The sequence below is a fragment of the Macaca thibetana genome, chromosome 20 (genome assembly GCF_024542745.1).
Source record: "Macaca thibetana thibetana isolate TM-01 chromosome 20, ASM2454274v1, whole genome shotgun sequence".
Classification (NCBI taxonomy): domain Eukaryota; kingdom Metazoa; phylum Chordata; class Mammalia; order Primates; family Cercopithecidae; genus Macaca; species Macaca thibetana.
The window spans coordinates 57,987,302-57,999,795 of record NC_065597.1 but is presented as its reverse complement, the minus strand read 5'-3'; the positions used below and the strand labels follow the sequence as shown (position 1 = coordinate 57,999,795).

Genomic DNA, 12,494 nt, shown 5'->3' with positions numbered 1-12,494 from the left:
AAATTTTTGCAATACGTTTTCAACTGTGCTATTTATCATAATTAGCCAATACATATGTAAACAACAAATCACAAAGGGTCTGACAGTTTCATTTCTAAGGTATAAGAAAAAATTGATAATAAAAGAAACTACAAGGCTGGGCATGGTGGCTCACACCTGTAATCCCAGCACTTTGGGAGGCCAAGGAGGGCAGATCACGAGGTCAGCAGTTTGAGACCAGCCTGGCCAACATGATGGAACCTCGTCTCTACTAAAGATACAAAAAATTAGCCGGGCATGGTGACGCACTCCTGTAATCCTAGCTACTCGGGAGGCTGAGGCAGGAGAATCACTTTAACCCGGGAGGTGGAAGTTGCAGTGAGCTGAGATTGTGCCACTGCACTCCAGCCTGGGTGACAGGGCGAGACTCCGTCTCATAAATAAATAAATGACTACAAGGGGAACAACACACACTGGAGCCTTTTGGAGGGTGAGGGGTGGGAGGAGGGAGAGGATCAAGAGAAACAACCAATGGGTACCAGACTTAATATCTGGGTGGTAAAATAATCTATACCACAAACCCTCATGACACAAGTTTACCTATGTAACAAACCTGCACTTGCATCCTGAACTTAAAAGTTAAAAAAAAGAAAGAAAGAAACTACAATGTCTGAGAGAAGAATGGGATTTTTACAAATCCCTAGCCCAGAGCATTTCAACATGACAGATACCAAAAATGTCATCAACTTACCAGCAGGGAAATGAGGCTCTACTTACAATTCTGTCACTAGCAAACTATATGACCCTGAGCCTTTAAAGAAGAGGAATTGTACTGAATTAGCTTTAGAGTCGCTGTTTAGCTCCTATAATATCATAAGTCTAAGGCTTCAAACACTTTATTCTAATAAACAGCATAGCCTTTGAATTCATTCCACTTGTGAAAACTTACAGAAAGAAATCAGTTTTTTAAAAGTTATATACCAACAATAAAAGCTACAGGCACAAAGGTTTTCACCAAGATACACGTAGCACACACATAGTATTTTAAAAAAAAAAAAAAAAAAAAAGGTCAAAAACTAAATGTCTGAAAAGTAATTACATCTAACAAAGCCCATAAATCAGAAATGTGAATTTCATACTCAGCTTTACTGGTAAATTTCTCTTTAAGGAAAAAAATGATCATTACCTCTAATCCTCTGAACTTTCAAGGCACTCACCTATACAGTGAGGCTACGTCATAAGGCAGAAATGGTATCAGTGTATTTAACTTTAGAAAAGTGCCCACTCTAGGCAGGGCTGGTGGCTCAAGCCTGTAATCCCAGCACTTTGGGAGACTGAGGTGGGCAGATCACTTGAGGTCAGGAGTTCAAGACCAGCCTGGCCAACACAGTGAAACCCTGTCTCCACTAAAAATGCAAAAATTAGCTGGGTGTGGTGGCAGGCACCTATAATCCCAGCTACTTGGGAGGCTGAGGCACGAGAATCACTTGAACCTGGGAGGCAGAGGTTGCAGTGAGCAGACTGCACCACTGCACTCCAGCCTGGGCAACAGAGCAAGACTCTGTCTCGAAAAAAAAAAATACACTGAAAACAACAACAACAAAAAAAACCAGAGAAGTACCCACTCTGGGGGACAATGGAAGGGAGAACATCAGGAAGAATAGCTTAATGGATGCCAGGCTTAATACCTAGGAGATGGGATGATCTGTGCAGCAAACCACCATGGCACACATTTACCTATGTAACAAACCTGTACATCCTGCACATGTCCCCTGAACTTAAAAGAGAAAAAAAAAAAAAGACAGAGAAGTATCCACTCTATATATACATCTATATCCTCCACAGGCCCAAGAGTTCAAGGACTTGCTGTGGTAAGAGCCTACTATACACTATACATTAAAAATCCATGATAATTGGGTAAATCCTTTCTGTAAGATCTTATCCAGTCTTCTCATCTTGTTTTAAGAGAATTCTCTTTTAAAATGCATTATAACCTTTCTAGTGGGAAATTAACAGTTCACAGGAAAAGAACGTAAACAATTTTTACCTGCACAGTAGACTAATCAACTCATGCCTGCGCAAGGCGTTAGTAAGAGACATCCAGGATAAGAGGAGATACAAATCTTTGGAAGGTGTATGTGATTGGTCCCCGTCTTCCCAGTCTTACCCTGTGATTTCCTCATGTCTTTGGTGGCTAAAGCACGACTGCCATGCTGAACACTGGTGAACTCAGGGCTGGTCACATTGTTAACCCTCAGCTCTTGCCCCAACGACTTCCGACCATAAGTATTTTCCCCAGATCCTCCATTGACACTGTAGCCACCTACAAACAGCAATGTTTACGTTATTTAAATATGACTGTTGGCTTCAGTCAATTTCCTGATAGCTCAGGATCTTACCGTTCAATCTGCAGCTCAACCAGCCTTTGCTTCTCCTACCTTTTTCCTGTACTGTCTGCCTTGAAAATCATTTTGCTTTCTTTTAATACACCTTAGAAGTTAATTTTATTTTGATCCCTTCATTGGAAAATAAGCAGAGAAATGAAAACTATATTAAATCAAATTTTACACTTTGTTTAAAAACTTTCTTGAGGTTTAGAGACAGTAACTGGGAGGAATTTCAACCTTAGCTAAATATCTTTGAAAACAAAAACAAAAATAGTATTGTATCTTTTTTGTAAGAAAACTGCATTTATGAATTACGTATGGAAAAAATTTTAAATTTTAAAAATAATAAAGTGGATAAACTTCCTATGAAGTTTTCAGGAATAACACTGCATTTGTTATTTATATTTTAAACGTATTATAAGAAAGCGAGAAAGCTGGGGGTGTAGGAAGGCAGGAAGGTGAGATAGGTAGGTTCAAAAAACATGCTTGCAGCAATAAGAAAATATATATACCCTTTTCGTCATTCTGTATGTCAGCGTGGACTCTGGTATCATCGTGCCTTTGCCGAGACACAACAGCTGAATTTGAAGGTTGCAGTCCATAAGAGGAAGAACTACCTCTATCTCTGGATGAAGAATATTTTAAATTATCTGGGTCGGCTGATGCACTATCAGTTCTACAAAAAGAGAAAAGCACAAGATTAGAACTTTAAACAACATAAATAAATATTTCTTTATACAAGCCTCTCTTCTCTCAACTTTTACATTTAACCATTACTACTATATTTAGTAGAATATGTACTATATATTACATGTAAGCACTCAGCTGTCTAACAAGTCTTTCATTGGGAAGAGATTCTCAAAGGATGAAATGCCAACTTTTCAGTCTCTTCTACTGTTCTAAAGACCCATTCAGAAGTATGAATAACTACTGGGATTAGGGTGACTTTGCTGGTTTTAGCATTGAAAGTCTCCTGTCCCAGGCAAAATGGGACAATTGGTCACTCTGGTCCAGAGTTCTCCTCACATGACTTGATAATAAGAATAATTCTTTCTAAATTCTCCCCCCGGAGAGGGTTAATCAGTCAAAAAATTTCAGTCTTTCCTGTCATAAAAATAAAAAACACTGGCAGCACGTCAGGGAGGGGCAATGTCTTACCAAGTTATTTTCTAAGTACTGATTATGTTAAGGTACTGTAGTATTGAAGACCCCAATGAAGATGCCTTAATTGCAAAGAATAGCAATCAAAATTTTAAAAAGTAAAAAAGAAGACACTGTAAGGAAATAAAAGGTATCAGAAATCCAATAAAGCTATATTGGAAAGTTGTAGTTCATAATCTATTTAAAATTTAGGTACTGTTTAGAGTAATACCTGATGCTTATTAGGAAACAAGTGGGGGTACAGTCAAGGGTAAAAGCGTGTCCTCATCTAAGTATCTGGTCTATGCTTCAACTGCCTCATAAGTAAAACAGAGCTGAGCTACAAGACTTCTCATGAGTGTTATTCTTCCAGCCATCAATCATAAACTATCAAGAAAGAAGACAACAAAATAATCTGTTGTAGCACATGAAAAATCCAAGTAAGTTCTTCCCCTATTGATTTTCTCCTGGGAGGAACAACTTTGAGAAAAAGAAAAGAAAGAAAATGATGTTTACTACAAATGCTTTCTGAACCTTTTAGAACCTGAATCTTTGAAACAAGTTCAGGGCACTGGCAAGGCCAGAAACTAACCTATTCCTCTACGCTTTGCCCCTCCCTCTATGGTGTAAAAGTGACAGCAGTGTCTGTATACTGTATATATTTTGTTTAGAGTTTATTAGTCTTTCCTTGCTCCCAAAAATACTAAACATAAAACTTTGCATGGGCTCAATCAGTTGGACACCTTGATCTGCACTTACTGCAATCACTGTTAATACAGAATGCAGACAATAGGTCCAATTAAACTTGGAAATCTAACTGGTACAAGTCATGAATTCTAAAGAATCTCAATCTGAAACTTCATGAAATTCATAACCTAGCATACTAAAATGACTAAGGCTCCATAAGGAGTATCTTCTAATATTCAGAGTTCACTTGTTCATAAAGCTAAGTACTTCAAATACAAGGGAAAATAAAATCTATGGAATTTCAAGAAAAATGTATGAGAATATTTTCTGAGTATATTAAGTCTACAAGCACTAAAATATAACTCAATGGACCATAACTTTTTTAAACTAATGAAAAGACATTCCTTATATATCTAAAAATAACACATTTAACTTGCATCTATATAAATCACAGCATACCATTACTTTCTGAAAGGAGACTGAAACATAAGAGAGCTTATAACCTTTTCTGACAGGGTTTGAACTTTATATGTATGCCACAGTAAGCTCTTATTAGATGAAGGAATAAAATAAGCACATGACTAATTCGGAAACACAAAGATAACTGAAGTCTGTCAATATTTAAACATACCTTCACTTCCTGCTTTCATCATGTTTACTTATCTCCTATACTACCTTTACTATTAAGAGTTAAATATCTGTATCATTTGCTGGTGACACAGTAGTAACATAAGGCAGCAGAGAATACAAGTTAAAAAAAGATCTGGGCTCAAATCCCAGCTCCAGCACTGAAAAGTATGTGTACCTTTGCACAAATTACTTGATCTCCAAGCCTTGGTTGTCTCTTGCATAAAATGAGGATAATACATATCTAACATGCAAGGTTGTTGTGAGGCTTAAATAAGATAATGAATTTTAAAGAAATGCTTAGTTTGCAGGGTATGTTAAATAAAGAAATGCTTAGTTTGCAGGGTATGTTAAAAGTTATTATGACTATAATACAAAATAAACTCAAAGTTTCCAGTCTAAAAGACAATGTACAAACAGTTCATGAGTATATGAATATAATCAAAACAAGTTTTTACAGTCAATATAGAGCAACTTAAATACTTCACTAAGAAATCAGGTAATCTGTTGCTACCAACAAATCTGTTTCCAACTATGAAGCATCTGATTTCAAACTAAATTGTAAAAACCAGGGGCAGCTTCCCCATTGGTTAGAAATAAGGTTTCTAAATCCCATAAGTTATGAACACTGAGATTATTTTTTTCCCAAAAAAAAAAGTGTGTTTTCAGAAATATTTAAAAAAAAAAAAAAAAACTCACTGGAATAGAGCCACTGTCTCAGAAATACCTAAAAACTCCCTAGTTGCCAAATTATTTTAATACAAATTAATCAAAACATCTCCAACCAGAACTCAGGTTGTAAGCATTCTGAACCTAAAAGCACAAAATGGTTTAGCATTTATACAAAATTTCTATTTTTATACAATCTTGACTTCTTAGGTTTCAAAAAATGTCAATGTCAGGCTGTTAGCACCAACAAGATCATCCCAGTCCAATAAATAGAAAACTGTTAAAGAACAGAAATGAGCACTTAAAATGAGGCAATCAAAGCCACAAAATAGAAACTGCAGATTTGAACTCCAAGAAGCAGACATAAATGTTAAGCTAGTTAGTTAGAAGAGCTGAAAGGGATATCATCTGCCAGAATTAGTGTCTCAATTTAGTGAAAAAAGAAAATCTATCTATTAAGTCTAAGAATCCTAGCAAGGATCCAAAAATACCTCTACAGCCCCTTTAATATTCTAAAAATATCATGGAGAGAAAAAAAGAAATGCATAAATTTCCCCAAAACGATCAAACTGAAGTTAAAGCCTGATGTACATGCCACATGAGAGGTAAGTTTCTAAAGCTCATACCTCAAAAATCGCATACTGTATAATATGGAGCCTTTGTGATGTTTTGCATCAAGTCAATCTGTAAGACAGTAGTTACAATATTAGTGAAGACAGCGGGTTAAAACATTTGTTGTTCAAACATGGAGCAAGTATCATTCATGAGTTAGGTGCTTTTAGTTGAACTATGGTCCCATTAGGGTTCATACAGTAAAGCAAAAATTGAGGTGGAAAGCTACTCTGTGCCTTAGAGGATAAAGAGGCTTAATGTGGCAACCAAAAAAATTTTAGTACATAAGAGAATTTAAATGTTAACTATAACATACAAATCACATGCAAATATAGTTACCACTTATTTTAATTACCTATTCTCAATATACAGAAAAATGCCATAAATCTAGGAGGCCATTCGTTTCAAACGACCAGAATCCTCAGACCTCACATCAACAATCCACCAAGAGCTGGGGATAGTATCTCCCGACTAAATGTAGCCTTGCGGTCCAGTTGTTGTAAGTATTAGAGAGAAAAAGAGAGAGTCATCTCTGGAAAGTGTGAAGTCAGGGAATTCCCTACTAGGAAGTATTTCCATAAAGCACCCCAAAATGACTTGATGCAAACACCACACCTAGTGGTGTCACTGGAGTAAGCATCATATTAGTTCAAATTGCTTTTACCTAGGTTTATTAAGGGATTTTGCTCTCATGGTGAGATCTAATTTGTAATGGATATAAACCAGGAAATGAGATTTGCACTAAAGCCAATGAAGTAGGAATGTACTTATTCTCTAAAGTAGCAAACATAGTCTCACTGTCACAGAGCAGTTATAGGATATGCTGCTTTCCCCACTAATGGTTAATACCACTTGAAAATGATTTACCCTTCAAAAATAAATTCAGGGTTATCCCCTGTAATGCCTCTTACCTGGATTCAAACATGCTTTAATGAGAAGTAAGAGAAAGGGTGAAACTATGAAGAACCCTGGGCCTTGTGTGTATCATTACATTAGAAACACTGCTCTAAATATGAGTCTATGCTAAAACATTAATTTGAGAGGCTCAGGGAATTTATTATACAAATCTCTTCTCACAGAGAACTTTAAGTTCAAATTTAATAAAACAAAACAGAACCATTCCATGTCAAAATCATGAGTATGCGTCAGTTTTGCAATACTGAAATATTAAATCCATATAATTTCTTGGTAAAACTAGCTTAGCTACCTAAGTATTAAGTGTCTATAATGACCAAATCTTAATTATCCACTTATGGGTGATTTGTTTCCTTTTTTGAGACAGGGTCTCACTCTGTAACCCAGGCTGGAGTGCATTGGCATGACCATAGCTCACTGCAGCCTCGACCTCATGGGTTCAGCCTCTCAAACAGCTGGGACCACAAGTGCACACCACTCCACTTAGCTAATTTTTTATTTTTATGTTTTTGTAGAGACAGGTGTCTCATTATGTTGCTCAGGCTGCTCTCAAATTCCTGGACTGAAGCAATCCTCCCACCTCAGCCTCCCAAAATGCTAGCTAGGATTAGAGGCGTGAGTGACCACATCTGGACTGTCACCAATTTTTAATTGTCTGTCAACTAAACAGCCAATATAGACTGATAAAATATACTTAACTATTATAAAATTGTGAAGAACTTTATCTTAACCAAGGAGAGGTCTGGTTTTTACCTGTGGATTCTGGAAGGTAATCTCTGAACTCCTGAAATGTTGTACCTAATAAGAGCATCCTGGCCAGAAGCAGTGGCTCACACCTGTAATCCCAGCACTTTGGGAGGCCAAGGCGGGAGGATCGCTTGAAGTCAGGATTTTGAGACCAGCCTGGCTAGCATGGTGAAACCTGTCTCTACTAAAAATATATAAATTAGCCAGGCATGTTGACAGGCACCTGTAATAATCCCAGCTACTCGGGAGGCTGAGGTTTCAATGAGCTGAGATCACGCCACTGCACTCCAGCCTGGGCAACAGAGAAAGACTATCTCCCCCCGAAAAAAAAGAGAGGTGGTGTGGTGGGAGGGAGGTGTCCTTGTTCATCTGGGGGCTTCAGGCCACAGCAGAGTCTAACAATGTGGCTTATGGTGGCAGCTTTGAGTCCCATGGATCAGCTTTACCTCCAGTGGGGCTGGAGACCAAGGTTAGCCACATGAGCATGCAACCATGGAACCCCGGTAAAAACTCTGGACATAAAAAATGGTGGGAGTTTCCCTGGTTGGCAATAATCCACGAGTACTGTCACACATCAGTGCCACCGGGAAGGTATCATTTTTCACAACTCTACAGGGGGAGGACAATTCGAAGCTCCAACATTTGGAACTTTCCTGAACTCTGCCCTATGCACCTCTACCCTTGGCTGATTCTAATCTGAATCCCTAAACTGCAATAAACTCTAACCGTGGGTATGAGAGCTTTCAATGAGTTCTCGTGAGTCCTCCTGGCAAATCATCCAACCCAAGAGTGGTCTTGGCCAGGCACAGTGGCTCAAGCTTGTAATCCCAGCACTTTGGGAGGCCCAGGCAGGCAGATCGCTTGAGCTCAGGAGTTTGAGACCAGACTGGCAATATGGCGATACTGTCTCTAAAAAATACAGAAAAATGGCCGGGTGCGGTGGCTCACACCTGTAATTCCAGCACTTTGGGAGGCCGAGACGGGAGGATTACGAGGTCAGGAGATCGAGACCATCCTGGCTAACATGGTGAAACCCCGTCTCTACTAAAACTACAAAAAATTAGCCAGGCATGGTGGCGGGCGCCTGTAGTCCCAGCTACTCAGGAGGCTGAGGCAGGAGAATGGCGTGAACCCGGGAGGCGGAGCTTGCAGTGAGCAGAGATTGCGCCACTGCACTCCAGCCTGGGCGACAGAGCGAAGACTCCGTCTCCAAAAAAAAAAAAAAAAAAAAAAAAAATATATATATATATATATATATATATAGAAAAATTAGCCAGGCAAGGTGGTATGTGCCCGTAGATCCAGCTACTCAGGTGGCTGAGTTAGGAGGATTGCTTGAACCTGGGAGGGAGGAGTCCAGGGCTGCAGTGAGCCTCTGCACTCTCGCCTGGGTGATAGAGAGAGGCCCTGTCTCAAAAAAAAAAAAAAAACCAAAATAAAACAAAAAAAACACAGTGATCTTGGGAACCCCCAAACTTGCAACTAGTATTAGAAGCAAGGGTCATCTTATGGACTGGACTCCCTCTTACTGTGCACTCATATTTAAAACCATTAAATATACTGTAGCTCAAAAACAGTTGCTTGTCTGTTTGTTTGTTTTGAAACAGGGTCTCACTCTGTTGCCCAGGTTAGAGTGCAGAGGCGCAATCCAAGTTCAAGCAAACCTCCCACCTCAGCCTCCCGGGCAGCTGAGACCACAGGCTTACTCCACCATGCCCAGCTAACTTTTGTTTTTTGGGGTTTTTTTTGTCCCATTCTCTACAACATTCCCAAAATGTTGCCAAGCTGGTCTCGCACTCCTGGGCTCAAGTGATCCACTCACCTCAGCCTCCCAAAGTGTTGGGATTACAGGCATAAGCCACTGGTCCAACTTCTGCCCCATCACTCTTGGCAAAATCCATTATGACCTCCAGGTTGCTAAATCCAAGATAAAGTTCAGGCCTCAATCTGCTCATCCTTTCAGCAGCTTTCACAGGGCTGCTGAGTAGGGTTGAGCAGTTTTGCCCTGCACACCGGTGCCCTGCAGAGGAATGAGGTGAGCTGAATGAAACTCATTTTTAAAACATTCTTGGCCGACATAGTGGCTCATGCATGTAATCCCAGCACTTTGGGAGGCTGAGGCGGACGCATCACTTGAGATCAGGAGTTCAAGATCAGCCTGGCCAATATGGCAAAACCCCGTCTCTATTAAAAACATAAAAATTAGCTAGGCATGGTGGCAGACACCTGTAATCCCAGCTACTTGGGAGGCTGAAGCAGGAGAAGCACTTGAACTCAGGAGGCAGAGGTTGCAGTGAGCCGAGACTGGGTCACTGCACTCCAACCTAGGCAACAAGAGAGAAACTCTGTCTCAAAAAAAAAAAAATTGTTTGTGCCAACTAATTGTACACCTAAATGCACCATGTTCATTTGACTTTCTCCTTGCATTTATTTATTTATTTTTAATTAGGTCTCGCTCTATGTTGCCCACATTGTAGTGCAGTCTGTGATTACAGCTCACTGCAGCCCTGAACTCCTGGGCTCAAGAGATTCTCTGGTCTGAGCCTCCCCAGTAGCTAGGACTACAGGTATGGAGTGGCTCTTTGCCTTTATTTCTAACCCAAGCCAGCTTACAACCTTAAAAAGAGACTGTTTTGCCGGGCGTGGTGACTCACGCCTGTACTCCCAGTACTTTGGGAGGCCGAGGTGGGTGGATCGTAAGGTCAGGAGTTCAAGACCAGCCTGACCAACATGGTGAAACGCTGTCTCTACTAAAAATACACAAAAAATTAGCTGGGCATGGTGGTGCGGCACCTGTAGTCCCAGCTACTTGGGAGGCTGAGGCAGGAGAATCACTTGAACTCAGGAGGTGGAGGTTATGGTGAGCCGAGATCGCGTCACTGCATTCCCACCTGTGACGGTGACAGAGCGGGACTCCATCTCAAAAAAAAAGAGAGAGAGAGACCCTGCTTCAGCTCTCATTTGCATCGCTTATCTTCCCCTTCTGTCAGTAAGTTTTGTCAGTAAGTCCTGGAAGTACCCTAGAAACATATCATTTGGCCTGGGAAATTGCCAAGATTGAATGGAAATATCTTACTCTATGACCTCTTTAATAGATGAAGGACAAAAAGACTGAAAATTTACAAAGCTATGCATCCCTCCCCCACCAGTTAAATGCCAAACATAGGCCAAGCACAGTGGATCACACCTGTAATCCCAGCTGTTTGGGAGCCCGAGGCAGGCAGATCACCTTAGGTCAGGAGTTCAAGATCAGCCTGGCCAAGATGGTGAAATGCAGTCTCTACTAAAAATACAAAAAAATTAGCCAGGCATGGTGGTGCATGTCTGTAATCCCAGCTACTCGGGAAGCTGAGGCAGAAGAATCGCTTACCCAGAGGCGGAGGTTGCAGTGAGCTGAGAGCTCGCCACTGCACTCCAGCCTGGACAACAGAGTGAGACTCAGTCTCAAAAAATAAATAAATAAATAAATAACCCATTCCGATTAAGAATCATTAAGAGTTACATTGCGCCACTGCACTCCAGCCTGGGTGACAGAGCAAAACTCCGTCTCAAAAAAAAAAAAAAAGAGTTACATACTGCAGAAATCTAAAGAGTCTCAAAAGCAGATTGGGACTTTATAATCAAGGTAAAGGTGAAGTGATGTTTACCAATATAAGAAATGTATGCAACCATTTTTTTCAACTCCTGAAAACAGTCAGATGATAACTGTAGTTATTCTGATAAAAGTTCCTTTAGTCAACAGGTTGAAGTACATTCCCAGGGAATAACATGTTTATAAGATTTTCTAATAATAGCATATGTTAAATCTTGTCTTTAAAAATAATCCTGGCTGGGTGCAGTGGCTCACACCTGTAATCCCAGCACTTTGGGAGGCCGAGGTGGGTGTATCACTTGAGGTTGAGAGTTTGAGATCAGTCTGACCAACATGGAGAAACCTTTCTGTCTCCACTAAAAATACAAAATTAGCCGGGCGTGGTGGTGCATGCCTGTAATCCCAGTTACTCGGGAAGCTGAGGCAGGAGAATCACTCGAACCCGGGATGCAGAGGTTGTGGTGACCCGAAATGCTGCCATTGCACTCCAGCCTGGGCAACAAGAACGAAACTCCATCTCAAAAAAACCAAAAAATAACAAAATAAAATTAAAACTAAAAAAATAAAAATAAATAAAAATAATCCTAGGCCAAGCTGGCTGCAGTAGCTCACAACTGTAATCCCAGCTACTCAGGAGGCTGAGACGGGAGGATCACTTGAGCCCAGGAGTTTGAGACCAGCCTGGGCAACACAGTGAGACTATGTCTCTAAAGAAAAAAATAATCACCATCATTCTAGGCCAGTCCAGAAAACATAGCAAGACCTCCAACTCTAAAAGAAAACAAAATAAAAAATTTTAAAGGTCAATTTAATTAGAGTCTCAAGTAATTCCAGAAGATATGGTCTCACAAATCAAACAGTTGAAAAAGGAAGATGCCTTTCAAAATAATCACACTATGATTTTTTTTTTTTTTTTTTTTTTTTTTTGAGACAGAGTCTCGCTCTGTCGCCCAGGCTGGAGTGCAGTGGCCGGATCTCAGCTCACTGCAAGCTCCGCCTCCCGGGTTCGGGCCATTCTCCTGTCTCAGCCTCCTGAGTAGCTGGGACTACAGGCGCCCGCCACCTCGCCCGGCTAGTTTTTTGTATTTTTTAGTAGAGACGGGGTTTCACCGTGTTAGCCAGGATGGTCTCGATCTCCT

At 40.3% G+C, this 12,494-nt stretch overlaps 3 protein-coding genes across 7 annotated transcripts in view; 2 read left to right on the top strand and 1 right to left on the bottom strand.

Annotated features, from left to right (window-relative positions):
* IQCK (IQ motif containing K) overlaps positions 1-12,494 on the top strand; it is a 959,718-nt gene that overhangs the window by 5,442 nt on the left and 941,782 nt on the right. The window lies entirely within an intron of this gene.
* COQ7 (coenzyme Q7, hydroxylase) overlaps positions 1-12,494 on the top strand; it is a 375,365-nt gene that overhangs the window by 191,450 nt on the left and 171,421 nt on the right. The window lies entirely within an intron of this gene.
* Positions 1-12,494, bottom strand: part of SMG1 (SMG1 nonsense mediated mRNA decay associated PI3K related kinase) — a 113,445-nt gene that overhangs the window by 82,529 nt on the left and 18,422 nt on the right. For 2 of the 5 annotated variants that reach the window (XM_050774990.1, XM_050774994.1), the window contains exons 2-3: positions 2,879-3,042; positions 2,147-2,302 (exon numbers count right to left, since the gene is read on the bottom strand). In XM_050774990.1, the coding sequence (XP_050630947.1) occupies positions 2,147-2,302; positions 2,879-3,042 (320 nt within the window). Of the gene's footprint in view, positions 1-2,146; positions 2,303-2,878; positions 3,043-6,115; positions 8,934-9,585; positions 12,254-12,494 lie in introns of those variants that run through there. The other 3 variants (XM_050774992.1, XM_050774993.1, XM_050774991.1) reach the window with 3 other exon arrangements.